Below are 21,259 nucleotides of genomic sequence, written 5' to 3'. Positions count from 1 at the left end.
TTTGTAATATATTTTATATGTTTTTTTATATTTAAATATAGCCAGAAAGAATTTATTTATCCTGTATGGGATGCAGTAAAAATCAATGGGGTCCACTGATATTTGAACTATCCCTTTAAGGCATCCTCTGACCAACCAATTCTCAAGTTATCCAACTTAAAATGCCATTGACTGTGTGCATTGCCATTGCCATTACGATCCTCCCCAAACGAACCCCAAACGAACCCCAATCCCACATAACAGCAACTTCCTCAAAGATGACTCTTTACCCCCGCATTCATTTGTCCAGTATGTTAACACCATCCCATGACCAGAAGAAGTGATGTCTGTTTTCCCACCTCCTTCCCTTCCTCTCTTCCTCAACCTCTCACAGCTGAAATACTGTTTCACTCGGCGCAAAGGCGCCCTATTTACCCATAATTACCCTTCATCCATCACTCGTCCCGGCACTAGGGGTCAAGCCCCTGCCCGGCCTCCCTCCAGACACTCGTTGACTGGGGGCAATTATGCCCTGCTCGCCCTCGGACAGCCTCTCGACACTTGGAGTTTTGAGTGCGAGGCCCCTGGGCGGAACACTGCACTTCTTGTGAGAGCTGATCGCCCAACTCTGCGACGCTTCAGCCCTCTGACAATGTCACATTCACACCAGTGAGGCTTAACTGGAAAGCATGGCGACTTGCTGTTTAAATAGAATGCATTTAGTTTGTCCAGCAGCGTGATCCAGAGGTCAGGCCTGCCACCTGACTGAAGAGAGGAACCCCGGTGGGGAATCGCTGTGTGTACGGCCTCATCTCACCCTCATAAATGAGACAGAGAGATTGTTGGGACTTGAACTCTTGGCCTCTGAAATATTACGGTCATAACTTCACGGACTGAATGGTTTAGGAGCGATCGTTCATGGTGAAAGGATGTTTAAGTGGGTAACGAGACAAGTGGTGCTCTCAGACAGAAGTGAGCTGAATGTAAAGCTCAATTTATAGGACCGTTTTACCACAAATTGTATGTATACAGATTTAATTATTGGGATTTACAGTTTTGATTTAAAAATGTTGAATTTCTGAAGAAAAAGGATTAGGAAAAGGGAAAGATAAAGGAAGTGAACTAATCCTTAAAGGATTAGTTCACTTCCAGAATAAAAATTTCCTGATCATTTACTTACCCCCACGTCATCCAAGATGGTCAAGTCTTTCTTTCTTTAGTCAAAAAGAAATTAATTTTTTTGAGGAAAACATTCCAGGATTTTTCTCCATATAGTGGACTTCAACAGGGACCAACGGATTGAAGACTTAATCTATTAGATTGTCACATTGGAAAGGTCACATGTGACGTAGGTGTAAGTACTGACCCAGTGTTTACAAAGCGAACGGGAAAGACTAAATCAAACACCCTTCAGAAAACAAAAAGGTAAAACAATGATGTCGGACGATTTTGAAGTTGAAGGAGAAAATCAGATGGAGTTCAGTACTACTTCTGCCTACATCACGTGACCTTTCCAACATGACTACGTAATTCATGAAGTCATGCATGCGCATCGCAGAGTTAGTGCAAGACGAGCTTTTGTGGTTAAAAAAAGTATATGCATTTATTTATTAGAAAAAGACAGATTATTTCGCTAGATAAGACCATTATTCCTCAGCTGGGATCATGCAAAGCCCTTTGATGCTGCATTAAAACTGCAAATTGGACCTTCAACCCGCTGGCCACCATTCAAATCCACTATATGGAGAAAAATCCTGAAATGTTTTCCTAACCCTAACACAGCTCTCTCCCTTTTTCTCTCTCTCTGTCCCCCTCATCTTTCTCTCATTAGAGTCCTGTCTCTATGACTCTACTGGCTCATGCAAACAAGGACATCAGCTATGTGCTGTGTTTGTATGTTAATGCAGGTGTGCATATGTGAGTGTGTGCGTGTTTGACAGAGAAAGTTTGTCTTATATGTCTGGCAATAATTGCACATGTCATTTACAATTACCTTGTTTATCAGTGAGGTTAACCAACTGTCCTTTATATTCAATGAACAACAGGCTTTTCATTTAAAACAGCGTATTTCACTGAAACATCATCTGATTTCAAGAGAAATGGTGCCTGTATGAGAAAAAAAAAAAGATATGCCTATATTCACCCCGTATTCAAATTCCTGCCCTCACATTTTTGGAAGATATATTGTTCTATCTGTATCAGTGGTGTCCTTATTCTAGCAAGGTTTGAGAAGTATGCAAGCGAGACCATGGCCTTGGCTTTTGATCTCACAGTGGCAATGCAGCAGATGACCTCTGACCTCTCAAGAGACCTTATTAGTGACCCCGCGAGCTGTTAGCCATAACGCACTGACGACAAGAGACATTCAGTCTCAATTTCAAAACATAACTCATCAGAACTGGCCTGGATGATTGCATGACATGAAATGGTTGCATTTTTGGACCATTCAGTACACTTTTCTGAGGCCATGTGGACGGCCTGCCCTTGACTAACCCTTGCAGATGTATAACATGCATAGCTATGATAGGTCAAAGCAAATGTAAAAACAAACAACCTCTAAGGTTTGTTTGGCTTATGTGTGTTTATGAATATGGTGAAGAAGAATGATTTATTTCCATCTTCTTTCTTTTCTCCTCTAGGTCTGGTGTGCATGAAGTCGAGCACCTCGGTAGTGGAACTAGTTATGCTGTTATGCTCTCAAGTGAGTTCTCTCTCTTTTTTTGTTTTCTTTATCATTCTAATGTTGTTTCCAGCTGCATGGCACATTGTCTATTGTTAATAGTCACAATGAGCTGCTTAAATATTTGTCTGGATGACAGAAAGCAATGCACAAACATGACTCTGCTCATTAACACATTCATTTCTCAAAGCCAACCTCAAGTGAAATATGTCAAACCAGACTCAGCCTTTGATATTAAAGGTATAGTTCACCCAAAAATTAAAATGATCCCATGATTTACTCACCCTCAAGCCATCCTAGTTGAATATGACTTTGTTCTTTGAGATGAATACAATTGGAGTTATATTAAAATATGTCCTGGCTCTTCCAAGCTTTATAATGGCAGTGAATGGTGGTCAAGATTTTGAAGCCCAAAAAAGTGCATCCATCCATCATAAAAAGTGCTTCACATAGCTCCAGGGGTTTAATAAAGGCCCCCTGAAGCATATCAATGCATTTTTGTATATATTTAAAACTTTATAAACAGTAACCTTTGGCTTCCATGAATCAGAAGTACAAAACGAGGATGTGTAAAGAAAAATATTAGAGGATTTTTATATAAGCCTAGATGAGACTGGTTTTCTGTTTCCTAAACAAAGGATACTTTGCTTCCTTTGCTCCTGCATATTCTCAACGGAGTTTATGCTATGATGGATGGATGCACTTTATTGGAATTCTATTGGACTACTGAATATCAACACCCATTCACTGCCATTATAACGCTTTTTTTAATATAACGCCAACATTTTATAATATAACTCAGATTGTATTCGTCTGAAGGAAGAAAGTCATTTACACTTAGAAAGACTCGATGGTGAGTAAATCATTGGGTAATTTTCATTTTGTAAAGCCTGACATATGAAATATTAGCCAGAAATATACAGACAATTTTTTTTGGACAACCTATTAGTATCATATTTGATACATCAGGCTTTTAGAACTCATATAATATGATATAGTAAAAATATAAAGCTCATACTGTTTTAAGAGGAGAAACTACCTCAGTTTTATTCAGAGAACAAAACTATTAAAATTTGGTGCAGTTATGTCAACAGTTATGGCCAAAATGTAAGTTGAAATTCTAATAGTTTGTAGTGTAAATCAATGAGAGGCTACTTAAATTAAAAAGACATATAAATATCAGTTGTAACTCTATATCTCCCAATAGTATGACTAAGTTTGATGATATTTAAATACTTTGTAGATCAAATGTCTGAGGCATCATATTTGGTACTCCTATTTTAACATGAATTTTATAAAAGAAAATAATGGATAATCAAGTAAACTTATGTTGCTTCAGTCCACTAAGTCTTCATTTTTAAATAATGTTAAAATATGAAAGTTTTTCTTACATTTATAAAAATCATTAAGATGTTCTTATTAAAAATTGATAAATATGAATTATCAATCAGAAGTCAGAGGGCGTGTACAATAGTAGATTGTGTATGAAATGTTTTTCAGGAAAGACCATAATTTAGAGGCCTTTGAAATTTGTTTATCATATATAATACAGTAGGCATTATAGGGTTAAATTATTCCTACCTTTTCCCACATTTTTTCTTCTTGGACTGAAAGTAGTGTAACCCCAGCTCATGTAAACACACCGCAGTCGTCTTCCCTTTAAATCCCAGTGACATATTACAGCTCGCTGACCTTCGGAGTCCCTTGTTAAGCCTTCCCTTTCAAAGGGGTCAGGGTCCCGATGTTGTAGTCAGAGCGGGAGATATTTAACATACCTTCTGTCAGCCCATCACTCTTGCGCCGGGAGTCCATAAGGAAGCCATTACCTCAGCATCTCTTCCTCAGAATCCAGCCGGTCGGAGAGCTCGGCGGGGTGGGAGCTTTTAGTCGTTGAATGGCACCTCTGACTCTATGAAGTCCATACCGCTAACCTCGTCGATCTGTACATTTGCTCTTAGTTTGTCCTGACAAAGGTGGCGTCCTCCAGACGCTGTGGCGCTCAGGATGCGTCCTGCTGTTCTGCTCTTCTCCTTTTGAAGATTTCAGACGTCCTTTCCCTGGTTGCATTGAACGTTTGGATTTTTTTCTTTTTGCTCATATCTGTTTTATGCCGTCTGCCCGCTTTGTTGCCACTTGGATTTATTGCCGAGTGAAGCATCACATTGAGACTCAAGCTCCTGGTTTTCTCTTCCTCCGCCCCTGTTAGACATATAATGTTACCAGAACTCCTAGAGCTCTTGCCATTAGAAGCTCCCTGGGTAAAAACAGCCTGATATATCGATTGCCCAAAGAGGGGATGAAACCAGAGCCTGGGCCCAAAACGGCTTTCAGACGTAGGAAAGTCTCTTTGGAGCCAAAGCCTTCATAACCGGCTCGCTGTAGGATCTGATTTAGAACATGTTGCCCAAACCAGAGGGCTTGAAAAACAAAAGGCTTGTTTCTTTAGATGAGCGGGTGAGTGAGAGAGGAAGTAAAAAGAATTAGAGGAAGGGAACAAATTAGGGTCGGTAAGATTTTTTTATGTTTTTGAAACAAGTCTCTTATGCTCACCAAGCCTGCATTTATTGGATCAAAAATACAGTAAAAAACTGTTATATTGTGAAATATTAATACATTTCATATATATATATATATAAATACACACACACACACACACACACACACATACATATATATATATATATATATATATATATATATATATATATAAGTGGTGTCAAAAAAAAAAGATGCCATTATATAAATATTAAAAATATACGGTCTTTTATGTTGTTTGTACATTAATTTGAAGATTGAATGTGAAATGTTCGGGGATTAATTGCGATTAATTTCAGAAAAATGTGTGATTAATTAGTTAATTTTTTAATCGATTGACAGCACTAATATATGTGTGTATATATATATATATATATATATATATATATATATATATATATATATATATATATATGAATATATGTATATGTGTGTGTGTGTGTGTGTATATGTATATATACACACGTGATTATGGTTATGATTGCACTGTCTGACAAGTCACCTTCTTGCTTCAGTGAAAAAATTTAAGTACATACTTATAAATACTCCATTTCATTCAATTCATATGTATAATTTTTTTTCTACAGTCATGCAATAGCTTTGTGTGAGGTATTGACTAAAATTTTAATTTTGATTCACTGTGGTCACAATTCACTTTCATTGTATAAAAAACAGCCGTTTGAACATCTAAACTCATGAGGGTGAGAAAATGATTTCATTTTTGGGAACTGTCTCTTCAATAAATGCTGAACAACACCGCACATCCCACTACGAATCATGTCGCGGCGGGAAACGTCCTTGCTGTGAGTCCAACAACCTCGAGCCTTTCCCCTTTTCATCTCCGCACTAATGCACCCAGACAGCGGGACGTTCACTGCTCACGACCTTACGACCCGCTCCGTTTCGCGAACTGTCACTTTTATGAATAAATTAGCGATAATCATCTTGCACTTTTTTATTTATGCCTCCTAATCACTGTTATTCATCTACGGTTGCCGACAGCCGGTGTCTCTATCCAGTCAAGTGGCAGCGGGTGCCGCAGAGGTCAGCCGGGTCTGTTTCGTGTAGCAGCTTAAACATACATAAAGGATCTAGCGTGGAGCCGGAGAGATTTACCGATGGACGGCCTCCAGATGTCGGGAGCAGCGCTGAGCAGATAAAAGCAAAGCGCTCCCTCTGTCTCTTGACAGGTTGGATTGAGATGCTGCAAATTCTCAAGAGCCATTAAAGTTTGTGGGTTACAAAGCTGGGGGAGGAAAAAAGCTGGCTGGCTGGCTGAGGTGCACAGCTCAAGCGCAAGTGCTACAACTACAATTTTTTTCCTCCCACGGTTTTTGTGGTGCACATTTTTGGCTAATGACTGCGTTCTCAGCTGAGTACGTTTTGGCAGGCAGTTTTGACAGGAGTGCTTGACAGCTGTGACTGGAATTTGGAGGCGGAGGTTAAAAGATGATTGGAGTTTGAGTGAAATTAAGTTCTTGGCTTTGAAAAAGTATGTACTCAAGTTTTCAGTGAAGCAAGGAGGTGACTTGTCAGACAGTGCAGTCGTAATCACGGGAGATAAGAGAACCAATTGGCTTGTGTACAAAAAGGGAATTTTTCATAGTTTTATCCTATAAATAAAGAAAGTACATAAACAATGCAAGTTGAAATATGCAAAAAGATCATAAACTCGTGATCAAATATAATGGTCAAAGGAGAAGTAGTCTTTTAGTGTGTGGTAAAACAGATATGATGAAATATAAAGGCCATATATAACTACAAACACCTATTTAAACTGTAAAAAACAATCTGAAAATGATTTACTTTGTTATTAATTAGTCTTTCTTTCTTTCTTTCTTGAATAACAATTAATTAATTAAGAATTAATTAATAGCTATTATTATAGTAGTACTTTCTATTTAAGTAACAGTATATATTTATTTTTAGTTTTTTATGTAATGTATAATTATTTATTACATTTATTTGTATTTAGAATTAATTGAATTATTATACATAATATAATTAATATATTTATTTTATAATATATGTTATAATATATTTATTTATATAAATTAATAATTAATATATGTATTTTAGAAAGACACCTTTCTTTGTTTCTTTCTTTCTTGAATAACTATTAATAATTAAAAATCATTAATAACTTTTAATTATTGTTATAGTAGTACTTTCTATTTAAGTAACATTTTATGTATTTATTTTTGTTTATTTTATGTAATATGTATAATTATTATTATTTATTATAACATATATTTTTATTTATTTAATAATATATTTTTATTTGTTTATTATTATTTTTATTTTCTATTTAGTTGACATTTTAGTTATTTATTGACTATTTTAATTATTTACTATAACATTCATTCATTCACTCATTTATGTTCCATATGTAATTATTTTGGGGTTATTATTGTTGTTGTTGTTTTGTTCTATTTTATATATTTATTTATTTATTTACATTTTTATTCTGTTTTCCAACATTTTTTCTCTTTTTCATGGGCCCCCTTATGGCCCCTTGGGGCTCCTCGGACCGCAGTTTGAAAACCCCTGTGCTAAAATACAAGATAAACTCTCTGCATCAGCTCAGTGTGTCAGCTTTCCCCAGCATAAGTCCCCCGCTGGAGATGGCAGGCCGGAAGTGATCTTCTCCTTTACATAAAGGATCGCATTACCTCCTTCTGGAGGTACATGTCATCGCTAATGCACATCACATGGACGGCATACTCGTCTGAGCCCCCCAAATCCCCTCACAATCACACTCACCTCCCACTGGGGACCCTCAATCTCCAGCATGAAGAGAAAGAGAAAAAAGAAGTGTGTTACAGTGCTAGCGCGAAGGCTACTTGAGAAGAGACAGCGGACTGGGACTTGGCTCTGGGTCTTGGCTGATGTCATTTTCTTTTGGCAGGCCAGTGTGCCCCACATCTGCATCTATTTCCTTATTTATTTTTGTCACGTGGGTCCTGCTCTACTTGAGCGGAGGCTAGTGAAGAAGCACTGAGCTGAGGCAGCCGATCCCAGGCGACGAACCGCCTGACTGCTGAGTAGATAATGAATGGTGGAGGAGAAATAGAGAGAGGGAGGCATATTGGGTCAGTTACAACATTTGGAGACCAGATGCGCCTCAGTGTTGTCTCTTTCTGGCTCAGTGAAGGATAGTCAGGATGCTCACCAGTGTGTGTGATATTTTTTATTTCTTACCCCCTCAAACTTTGATATTTTTTTCATAGTCTATCAGTGTATCAGTTGTGTTCTATGGTTTTACAGTTTACTGTACATTTAAAATTCTGTTATCAGTTACTCACTCTCACGTTGATTCAAACCTTTATTTCTTTATTGTTTTTCTGTGAATGAAATGTGATGGGGTCCAATGGACAAAAACAGTTCTTCAAAATATTTTCTTTTGATCCAAATCACTTTGATCATTGATCCAAAGTGGCAGTAAACAATATAATAAATGCTGTTCTTTTAAACTTTCTCTTCATCAAAGAATCTTACAAAAAATTTACACAAAAATATTACGTTTTCACCATTGATAATAATAAGAGATCTTCCCAGAGCACCAAATTATCATATTTAGAACATTTATTTTAAATTGTAATAATATATATTTTTAAACATCTATCTATCTATCTATCTATCTATCTATCTATCTATCTATCTATCTATCTATCTAATAAATGCAGTCTTGCTGAGCATAAGAGATTTTTTTCAAAAACATTAAAAAACTGGCCCAAACTTTTGAAAGATTGTGTATGTGTAATTATTTATATAATTAAGACGTTACATTTTTTGGAAAATAAATGGGGTGCTCTGCATAATCTGTTGAAAAAGAGAAAATAATGATGATGATGATTATTTGGAAGTCAAACTTTAGTGGTTCTTGCCATAGTATTCATACAGCCATTCATTAAAATTTTTTATAAATCTGGAGCCAGTTGGGTAGGAGAAATAGCAAAAATGGCTCAGAAAAGTGTGGTTAGTTCTGACATTTCCCCGTTAAAAACTTTTTTGGGCCTCTGTATATTACTGATTAAAACCACCCAACCACTGAAAGGCCTTATTTCCCAGCATTGCCTGTCATCACTGACTAAATAAAGCTTTATTTATACAGCACCTTTAAAAATAGGTCTTTACAGAAAACATGAATGTCATAATATGAAACTTCGGAAGAAAACAATTCAAAGAAAACAAAAAGAATGCTCAAAACACGCAGACCGTCTGTATAAAATGCATAAAACACAATTATTCTGAGGGCATCGTTCACATCCATCCCGAGCGGCTCTTCTCTCACCCTGACTCCCTCACCACGGGACAGGGGAATATTTTTGAGGCCCACTTTTTGCAAATGCCCTCTTTCCTTTTGAACTTCAACCCATCTTATGCTCGTACCTTAGAGAGCAAACAGGAGAACAGAGGAGAATTTCCCATAGTGAGAAGCACAACTGCCTTTTAATCATCTCCAGACCCGCGCTGTGTGTGTGAGAGACAGCGGAGGAAGGAGAGCCCGGGAAATGGGGAGAGGGAGGGCGTGAGACGTTCCCTAAGGCCTCAAAAGCGCTGGAGGCGAGGCGAGAGGGCCGGTCTCTAGACGGAGGTCTTCGGTGATCTGTCACTGGGTGCTCACAGGGAGGAAATGGCTGTGTTTAAGGGGCAAGAGGATACGGTTTCATTCAGCAATTACATCTCTCCTGTGTTTACGGATCTTTGCGCAGAGGAAGAAAAGATGCTTGCGCACGCATAGGGCCGAGTTCCAGGCTTTTTATGGCTTTGGCTCTCGATCGCGTAGACTGGATGTGACCTCAAAGCCATCTTTGCTTTCTCAAATACATAGCAATCCAATTTGCTGCGATCACTATCGCTAGATGTTTCATTTAGGCTTAACATGAGACTTTAGGAGAGAGATTTTTTTGGTGAGCAGATGTTTTTGCCACCGGTTTTATTTTTATTTATTGTTTAACAGATGTTCTTAAATCCATTTTACTAGGACTTTATTTATTTGTATCTAACAATAAAACTCTCTTGTTGTCATGCATATTTGTGTATGTCTTAAATTCACAAAATTAAGTAATATTTTACACTTTATACATAAAATGCAGTGTGATTGGAAATGGACTTAGTTTGATCAAAAGTGACAATAAAAAGTAATAAATATAATCTATATTATATTATACACACACACATATATATATATATATATATATATATATATATATATAGTAAATAAAGTAAAGTTTATATTTTTATTATATAAGTTTAAATATTAAATTTTATATATTATTATATTTAACTGAAACTGAATGTAAAAAATATAAATAATAATAATTATGTGAAATAAAATAAATATAACCTGATATAAAATATAAAAAATCATTAAAATGTCACATTTTAATTTAGTTCAACTTGTACTAAAATAATGAAATCTTAAACTTAAAATAAAATTTTAATAAAATATTAAAATAAAAATAAATCATAATATTAATAAAATGTAAATATCACTGCTGCATAATATTTAGAAGTTATTAAAATAAATATATATTTAAAATAATTTTCTAACAAATAAAATGTAATTTAACAATAAATATTAATTACATATTAATATTTTTATAATATACTATTAAAGTTTTAGAAATATAGTTAATACTTTGATCATGGATTATAAACCGTTTCCAAGTTGTTTTAAATGTGACTTTGTATATGACAGAAAAAAAATAAAAGTTTCAGAATTAGTTAAATCAACAACAACAAGAACAACACTTATATTCTTTTGGATATACTTTTCCCCCTGTTGCACAAGCGTCTTTAATCATACTGATGAAAAATGAACACAGTACACATAATAAATGTTTATATCTTTCAGGAGTGGCAGAACTCTATCCAGAAGAACGCTGGCCTGGCTTTCATTGAGCTCATCAACGAGGGAAGGTAAAGTCTCATGTCTGCTTCTCAAACACCATTACTAGCTCACACATCACTGTTGCTAATGTCACTCTAAACTGGTTATCTGGTGCACAACCCCTGGGCTGTGGGGTTACCAGACTAGAGAACAGGGAGGGAACCAGATTAGCCTCTAAGCCTCTAGTCCCGCTAGTTTGGCTACAGTCGGTGTGTGTGTGTGTGTTTTTGTGTGGAAGTGGTTGACCAGGGTGGAAAATACGCTGAGATAAGCATGTTGAGAGAAAGTGGCTGTATAAACCCCTCTGTTGTACTTCCTCTCCAGAATGTGTACATCCTTGTAGTCTTTATACATATCCAGCATGCTGTTTTATTTTTTTTCTGTCTCAGAAAAGATTCTGTTGGTGTGTGTCTGTGTCCATGTGTTTGTCAGGTTTAGGCTTTGAATCGTTGTTGTCGAGCTGATCCAGGGCGGCTCAGCCTGCACACCCATCTGCTGACCCATCTGTGCGCACACACACACACACACACGTTTGGCCAATAAGCCTGAGTCAGCAGAGATAGTCGCTGTCCAGGGTGCTGGTACATCAGTCATTCACCGCTCTACCTGTCTGTCTATCTGTCTCTCTGTCTGTTTGTATCATTGACCCTCATTCCAAATCCTGCTTCAAAAGCATTTTCCCATTCATTTTTTCATGGGGATTAAATTTAAGTGATATAAATATGTATTTTGCAATGTTTTATGGGAGTGGATGGCTGCTGCTTCTAGCAACAGTGCCTTTATTTATTAATGAAATTAAGGAGAATCTCTTTTCACCAGGAATTCCAAAATTAAAGTCTATAGCATTCAAAAGTTTGGAGGCTTTTTTTTAATTAATACATTTATTCAGCTGGTTCAATCAAAACTGTGAAAGGTTTACATTGTTACATTTTTTTAATTTTTTTAAAGTTACTTGAGTGCAAAATCAGCATATTATTTCTAATGATTTCTGAAGGATAATGTGATACTGAAGACTGGAGTAATGGCTGCAAAAAAAAAACTGTGACGATATTTGACAAAATTGCTGTTTTTACAGTTTTTTAATCAAATAAATGCAGCATTGGAGACTTTGTGAGCATTGTGAGCATAAGAGACTTTCTTTCTATAGACTTTTGAATGGTAAATAGTGTATGATGAATGCATGTGCATAAAATATAATACTTATAATAAATTAGGATTTTGATAAATAAACATTGATTGAAATATAAATATACTTAATGTTTTATACATATTTATTTAAAAAAATAAAGCACTTAGAACTGATGGTACAGTAGGTCTGTCTTTGAAGATTTTTGTGTGTAATCACTGAAGAAAAAAAATAAAATAAAAATGGACCGAATGAAGGTGATTTTTCTTCCAGAAGCCAGCAGTTGCATTCCATATATTCACTGGCTAGTTTATTTGAACAATTTAATGATACTACTGTTGTGATTGGCCTCTTGGAACATCTGCTTATGTTCTAATAACAAACTAAATTACAAGTATTAACATACTGTTATTAAAGTACTGTGTACTTTGCTTGTTGGAGTTATTTCTGAAGTAAATGCTGGAACTTTCAGCCTTGGAGTGTTTATATAACAGCATATTCCAGTTTATTTAGATACATTCAGTTTTTAGTAGGGCATCTGTGATTTATGAGCCGCACCATGTCACCGTTTGAGACGTATGTGGCCACTGTGCCACTGATTTGGAGCCCCTGTTCTGTTTCATTAGCACCCTCATATAAGTCACCAAGCCCACAACACTTTCTGCCTTTTTTCTCATTAAATGTTTTGCTGTGGATTTTTAACACACTGCTGTGTTTCAACTTTTCTGCCAGTGCTGAAGAAGTAAAGTCGTGCCCTAGATTTAAATTTGAACTGTTATCATGCTGAGATTGAGGTTGTTTACTATTTTTTCTTCCTCCTCTGAGCTCCAAATGTTATTTATTGCTTGTCAACACTTAAAGAAGCATGCACATTTGAATGCTGCACCACATTGAAGCCTCTCTGTGGGACGGGAAGAGAATAGCGTTCCACAGAAACGCCAAGGTTCTTGTTAATTAAAACAAAGCTGACTTAATGATCTGTAAAATGACAATTAACGCAAAGTAACCTAGATCCCATAAGACGAATGAATGCATTTTCTATAAGGGTATAAAACAGAGAATTGTGGGGTTGATTGTGTGTGATGTGCAGATGTGTACTTTATGTGTGTTTAGGGACTGAATGCCATTTTTTTTTTTTTTTTAATTCCCAGTTGAAATCTGTATTTTCTTTATTCTAGACTCCTTTGTCACGCCATGAAGGATCATATCGTTCGAGTGGCAAATGAAGCAGAGTTCATCCTCAACAGACAGCGAGCCGAGGACGTCCACAAGCATGCAGAGTTTGAGGTAGATGACGTTTTATAGATCTCCATGGATCAGTTCAGGATTGAGATATTTTACAGTGTAATATGACTGAATTAAGTAGCTAGATCTGCTAAAACGCAAACTAGATTATAATCAATCCCAGATCAGAACTCTAATCCCACACTGAATCCATATGAAACTAAATAATCTAAAAAGAAATCTGTTTTTGCGAATCCGATACAACATGAGAGAGAAAATCTGTAGTAAAGACAGCAGTGGGGGAGACCCATAATCCTCTGCTCATGTCTCCTACAGGGGATTAATCCACAGATATTAGCTCAGTACTGAGAAATTTAATAACTCTTCCCTAAATTATACATAAGCGCACTCTGAAAAGTAAGGAACAATGTTTAGAGATTGTATTCGTGTCTCATTTAAAACTATTAGCTGTTTCTATCGAGAGACAGAATACAGTATGTTCTTTTCATTAGTATTTCTCTCTGTTAAGGTTTAGATGGGAGCTCTGTCAAAGATCAGTATATTTGTGCCTTTTTGATTTGATAGCTTTTAATTTCATTAAATTGTTCATAATAAAACCTAATAGTTTTTGAAAAAAATAAAATAAAATACTCCGTAGCATAAAATATATATTAAAAGATAAACCAAAAATATTATTAATTTTATTTTAAATGTGTAAAATGCTTGAGGACAGGATGTATTGTGAATATAGTTATTGGTGAAGGGGATTTATATGAATATTTTTAAATATTTTATACTAATTACAAAATTACAACCTCTAAATGTATATAATTATATACAATTATGTATCATTGTATTCTTATTATGTAGAAAATTTATTGTAAAGCAAATAAAGGCTAATTTTATTTAAATTATTACTTTTGTCCTGTCTGAAAAGTAACAAACCGTGTTAATTAAATATATATAATATTAAGCATTATACTTTGTGTGTGTGTGTGTGTGTGTGTATGTGTATATATATATATATAGTTTTTGTTTGTTTTAACTGTCCCTCAGTTGTGGAGTCACAAAAAAACTTTTTTTTTTTTTTAAATCAAAGTCTTTTTTATTATTTATTTTTTTATTTTTTGCATATCGGTAATACAAATATAACAATAACAAAAACTGTTACAATTTTTTTTTTTTCCTACAATTTCTACAAGGAGGACAAAAAGAGGAGGAAAAGGCAGATAACTGAAATTTTATTTGAATCCATTTTCTACGCCCAAAAATATTTCAAAAGTGTTAGTATACTTGGTTAAGATCACGTTTTAGCCTTTAGTCGCGACTGTATTCACAATATAACTCAGCCTCTTGTACCTTATAACTAATATATTCAGTGTAAAGATTAATGTTACACTAACTTCTTAGAATATCAGTATCAACCTCTCATTATTATTCTGACAGAGATTCAGTGGGCTCTGTAAATGTAAATCAAGCTTTAGCAGCACTTGCTGTGGAATCTGTCATCATGTATCTATGATATGAAACTCTGAGGGCACGTGCATGGCATCAGTATGCGGTGAACACACACTCTTTCACACAAACGCACGAGTACATGTAGTGATGGAGTGATGAGTTTCTTATCTGGAACGTGCAGCCTGTTTTATATACTGCTCTTGAGGATCCTTGACCTGCTAGATAAAATACAGCAGGCATGTCACCAGCTAACCGGAGACGTCATCTTGCCCCTCAGTTCCGTCTTGGAGAAGGATGGGTTCGCAGTTCTCGTTCCTCTTCTTCTTTATTACCTCCGTCTACAGATTGAAGATTCTGTAAGCAGATAAGCTATTTTTACAATTAAGCTGGTGTCACTTTCAACCCTCATATCCTCCCTTGAAATGATAAATAACGTTTGATATTTGTCAGCGCGGCGCGTGGTAAGGCGAGATGACACCGGGAGATTGAGTTATCGGCCCTTTGAAGAATATGTCGAGGTATAATATCTGACAGAATTCAAATATAAGGAAGGAAATTCAATTACTTCCCCTCGCCCCTCCTCTCTGTTCCCCTGCACCCCACCAGCCTGTGTTAGCAAATTAGATTTTGAATATTAGCAAGAGATCCCCCCCGGGGTCCACGTGGGAAGACAATCTTATTGTAGCGGGGAAGATAAAGTCGGCGGGCTGCTTCCCGTCACCCTTAGTCTGAGAGGCCTTTTAGTCTCAGTGCAGTTTATAGTGCCTGTTTTTAGCTTCGGTCTGTGTATAAAGTGAAAGTAAACTTGAACAATACTTCTACAACATTTATTAATCTTAGTTATTGTTCATTTCAGCATTTACTAATGCATTATTAAAATCACAAGTTGTGTTTGTTAACATTAGTTAATGCACTGTGAACTAACATGAATAAACAATTATTAACAAAGATTAATAAATAGTGTAATAAATGCATTGTTCATTGTTTGTGCATGTTAGTTAATACATTAACTAATGCTAACAAATGACACCTTATTGTAAAGTGTTACCATGTTACTGAGTTTTAAGTGCCTTTAAAACCCCTTTACTTTAAAAGGGAAAGTACTACAATATATGATGTATGTTAACATGGTAATGGAATACATTTTATGTTTTAAAGGAACGGTTAATCTAAAATTGAAAACACCAACTTGTCATTCCAAACCTGTATGACTTTCTTTCTTCTGCAGAACACAAAAGATGTTGATGAAAATTCATGAAAGTCAGTGGGGTCCAAAACCACACAGGACCTTATTGACTTTCACTGTAAAAACTCTGAAACATTCTGTAAAATATCTTCTTTTGTCTTCAACAGAAGTGAGAATGGTATTTAGTCTTGGAACAACATGAGGATGAGTAAATAAGAAAGTAAAATGTGATATATATATTGTATGTTGACATGATAAAGTAATGGAAGACGTTCTTTGTTCTTAAAGGGACAGTTCATCCAAAAATGAAAACACCATCTTGTCGTACCAAACCTGTATGACTTACTTTCTTCTGCAGAACACAAAAGATGTTGATGAAAAGTCATGAAACAACACAGGACCTTATTGGACCAAAAAAAAAACAAAAAAAAACAGACATTCTGTAAAATATCTTCTTGTGTGTTCTACAGTAGTGAGAACATCATTTAGGTTTAGAACAACGTCAGAATTCTTGGTTCTTAAAGGAACAGTTTATCAAAAAATGAAAACACCCTCACGTCTTTCCAAACCTGTATGACCTGCATTCTTCTGCAGAACACAAAAGATGATGTTTTGAAGAATGTTGAACTGTTTTTGTTCATATAATGGAACTCTATGAAAGTCGAAACAACACTGGACCTCACTGATTTTTATTGTATGGACAAACCCTTTTTAAAATGTCTTCTTTTGTGTTCAGCAGCAGAAAGAACGTTATTAAGGTTTGAAATTACATGAGGAATACATAAATAATACATAAGTTTCTTTTTGGATGAACTATATCCCTCAGTTCTGCTTCGTGCAGTAGCATCATTCTTGTTTTCAGTATACTGATTCATTGTGATGATAGCTGTAGATATTAATCTTTTACATATTTTCTCTCTCTCTTTCTTTCATCCCTATTTCGGTCAGTCTAACTGTGCACAGTACGCGGCAGACAGGAAAGACGAGGAGACGATGTGTGATCACCTCATCAGTGCCGCCAAACATCGCGATCATGTGACAGCCAATCAGCTGAAACAGAAGATCCTCAACATCCTCACCAATAAACACGGAGCCTGGGGCGCAGTAGCGCAGAGGTACAGCTGTGTGCATGTGTGGGGGGTGTTTCTTCAACTGTGGCCACTTTTGGCCCTGTAGCGTTTCAGAAAATAAACTTTTAAAAGCATGCTTTTTCATGTTTTTGAAAGAAGTATCTGATATTCATCAAGGCTGCATACAAATACAGTACAAACTGTAATATTGTAAAAAAAAATAAATATTACAATTTAAAATAACTGTTTTCTATTCTAATATATATTTACATTTTTTTTTTTTTTTAAAGGAAGAAACAAATCTGTACCTTTAACAAAAGAAAAAAACAACCCCCGGGGGCATAAACGTTTCTGTAGTTGAAGACACACCTGTGTATGTCAGTGTGTGTGTGTGTTTGTAATAGTGTGTATCTTCTCAATGGTCTGTGTATGGTCTTTTTAGAGTCGAGTATTACACTATTACCTTTGTGACACAAACACACACAGCCAGGCCTCTGATGTGACTCCTATTTAATGTCATTTTCTTGCTCTCCACCAGGGTCAGTCTACAGGTCAGCAAACTCAATTACCACACCAGGCCACTAAATCCTCAGAGACAGATCACTGGTGGTCAGGCTGTGTGTGTGTGTGTGTGTGTGTGTGTGTCTGGCTCTCACTCTCAGTCTCACAGTGGAGCACCTGGCAGTTGTTACGGTGGTCTCAAGAGTCCTGTTAAAAAAAAATACTGACTAGAGTTCCGTTTCCCACCAAACACACAAACAGACCCAATATAATCCAAGATCTAAGACATCATTCTGTACAAAGTGACGTTTTTATCTTAACTCCACGATTGAGAAGAAAGTTAAGAAACAACAACCAGCACAATCAGTTTTGAATGTAGTGGAGAAATAATTTAAATGCTAAAATACTCTATCCTATCCCACCTTAATACGCTGAGACAACTATAAGTAAGCTGTCTGTGTTTCAACCAATGAGGTGTGTTTGGGGTGGGACCAATGGCAGTCAGGAGAAACAAACCTGTTTGAAAACAGTCATTATTTTAGCAATTCCACTTTAAGACACTAGAGGGGCAGAAATAACACATTAAAACAGTGCTTAAATAATTTTTAATGAATTTGTATGCATTTAACTTCTTAATTTTTGACTTGTTGCCAAGTTTTAATATCTAACAAGACAAATACCTTACAAGACAAATGTGTTTGCAACTGTATGTGTATATATATATATATATGTATGTATATATATATATATATATATATATATATATATATATATATATATATATATATATATATATATATATATAAATCAATTTTAAATTATATTTAGATATTTCAACTGGAAAATATCGACAGAATGCTCATTAAAAATATCTAGAATATTTGTAAAAATATATAGTGTATATTAGTGTATACATATGTATGTATGTATGTATGTATGTGTATATATTAGTGCTGGGCAACGATTAATCGCGATTAATCGCATCCAAAATAAAAGTTTTTGTGTACATAATATATGTGTGTATTGTGTGTATTTATTATGTATATATGAATACACACCCATGTATGTATATATTTAAGAAAAATGTGTTATGTTTATATATTAAATATATTTATATATCATATAAATTATATTAATAAATATATACATGTAAATACATGTAAATCTTTTCAAAATATATACTGTATGTGTGTGTCTTTATATACACATAATAAATATACACAGTACACACAGATATATTATATAAACAAAAACTTTTATTTTGGATGCGATTAATCACGATTAATCGTTGCCCAGCACTAGTATATATTTGTGTGTGTGTGTGTGTGTAGCTGTAATAATATTAACAAAAAGTCCATAATTGTAATAGCAATGGTATTGCCTGCAGCAAATGCACCTTCAGTTCCTTCTGGTGGATTACATGATGACTGGATTGAGATTCTCTCTGCAACCATTGGCCGACAGCCAGAAGACCCATACACAAACATACACTCAAGCACAATTACTGATTTGCCTTCCAAATTGGCTGGATTTGCAGAAACAGTGGCTGTGGGTTTCTTATTAAATTTGAGAAATCCACTGCAGATGGTCGAATGTACATGATGGCATCATGTTTACCCGCTCCAATAAGAAACATCAACATGAACTGCTTCACTGGAAATAGAGACGATAGTTCAGCTGCTTTCACTGATTGTACTTCTGTTATCAGTTTTGACGAATCCAAATATGCTGGATGTCCCATAATTCTGTCAGACGCTGTTTTTTTGACATGTCAGACACAGTCTTACATTAGCGGTGCTGTAACTGCACTGTGCCACATTCACAGCTAAATATGTATGTGGGTTGTCCTATTTTTATTTTTAAATCTGTGTTTAGAACACATTTCCCATGTGCTTACAGTATAAAGCAAGAAATAACTCACTGCAGGTTGTTCTGAAATAAAATATTAGATTTAGTTTGCTTGTTTTTAGCCTTTTGTATTTGTTGATTCAGTTTTATTTTTTATGTTTGTTTTTTTCTCATTATAATTAATTTTTTTTTTATTATTATTATTTATTTGTTATTTTGATTTTTGATCTTAATTTTTTTTTCAATTTATTTAGTGTATGACTAGGGATGAAAAAAAAATCATGTAATTTACATTTATTTATTGACATTTACTAACACTTTTAATTTATTAACGTGTATGACTATGGATGATCGGAAGTGTCATATTAAAAATAATAATAATAATTTTCATGCAATTTACATTTATTTATTGACATTTACTAACGCTTTTAATTTATTAAAATGTATTTATGGCACACAATTCTCTATGAAATATCAGTAACATAAAAGTCTGCCCATTTTCGGAAACATGTTATGTAATTGTGGTTTCCAGTTTCTCAAAAGCTGCCTTAAATTCATCACATCAAAGTCCCTCATGCCATAATAATAAAGTGCATCTAACACCGACTACACAAAATAATAAAAAGCTTGATACGGTGGTTTGGCTTAAAGTCTCTGCCACTATTCAGACTTATTCAAATATTTATGAAAACCACCTGGAAGGCATAACATTTGCATTGAGACAAAAGGTTATTGAGCTGGGGCACATTGTAAATGGTACCACAAAACTTCCAACAAATTCAAATTTAATGGTAACCTGCTGGAGAAGAAAAATGATGCAATATGTTCATGAGCTCAAGGCGGTGTTACAGCTGAGCAGCTTAGTCTTATTCAATGCTACATTAACTTTCCCATTTATGCGGCTTCTGTAAAATAGAAAGCCTGCGGTGTTCTGAAGCATGCGTGTGTGTGTGTGTGTGTGTGTGTGTGTGTGTGTACTTTGCATATGTGTGTGTTAGTGTGTTGGCCTGAAAATGTGTTTGTATTAGTGTGTTTGTGTGTGTCTTTGAGCATGAATGCACTCAGATTGCTTTTCTGCTTTTATTTTGTGCTACAGCCCAGGGACACGTGAAAAATGATCGAATACTGGTTTGAAAAATGCGCAGTATCATGTTTTCACATTTAGGCTTCTGAAAACACAAATGTTCCATGATGCTTTGGAGCACCGCTTTGATTTTTGCCATTAGTAGCGGAACAACTGCAGATGTTTTTATATTTTGACAAACACTAGCAGAAAAGCAGTTGTGTACATTATTAGATAAACAAATAAATTTTCTCTGTTGTGTAAAATCGAATAATCTGTGAAGGATGAAGCACCGAAAGATGCAACTCTGCATAGCAATTCCTCAATGGCTGCATGAGCCGAAAGCCAAATAACCAAATCCAGCGTACGAATCTTCAGTTCGATCATACTTTATGCTTGCCTGATGATGAATGTCCCCTGTATTGAGTCGGCTTCAGAAAATCAATACTTCTCAAATTGAAACAGTATAGGGTTGTATTGATCTGGGCTGCTAAATCAGAAAGAGAAGGCTTTGATAGGACGTCGCCAGACAGCTCTGAGCCCAGTAATGACACACTATCAATTTTGGCTTTACACTGATAAATCAAGTCGAAAATTGGATGTCAGATTTTTTTCTTCTGGCTTTCCACTGAGGGAGTTATTTTCCTTTCCCTCTCCTGTTGACCTCTGGCCTCTGCCAGTGAATTATAAAGT

The 21,259-nt window shown here is 35.4% G+C and overlaps 1 protein-coding gene across 15 annotated transcripts in view; it reads left to right on the top strand.

The window, feature by feature from the left end:
• nbeab (neurobeachin b) overlaps window positions 1-21,259 on the top strand; it is a 294,439-nt gene that overhangs the window by 156,778 nt on the left and 116,402 nt on the right. For all 15 annotated transcript variants that reach the window (XM_058799707.1, XM_058799708.1, XM_058799697.1 and 12 more), the window contains 4 exons: window positions 2,619-2,680; window positions 11,055-11,119; window positions 13,395-13,503; window positions 17,033-17,199. In XM_058799707.1, the coding sequence (XP_058655690.1) occupies window positions 2,619-2,680; window positions 11,055-11,119; window positions 13,395-13,503; window positions 17,033-17,199 (403 nt within the window). The remainder of the gene's footprint in view (window positions 1-2,618; window positions 2,681-11,054; window positions 11,120-13,394; window positions 13,504-17,032; window positions 17,200-21,259) is intronic.

Source organism: Onychostoma macrolepis, chromosome 15, assembly GCF_012432095.1.
Source record: "Onychostoma macrolepis isolate SWU-2019 chromosome 15, ASM1243209v1, whole genome shotgun sequence".
NCBI lineage: Eukaryota > Metazoa > Chordata > Actinopteri > Cypriniformes > Cyprinidae > Onychostoma > Onychostoma macrolepis.
The sequence above is the reverse complement of the archived record's forward strand: the minus strand, read 5'-3'. Positions and strand labels throughout refer to the sequence as shown.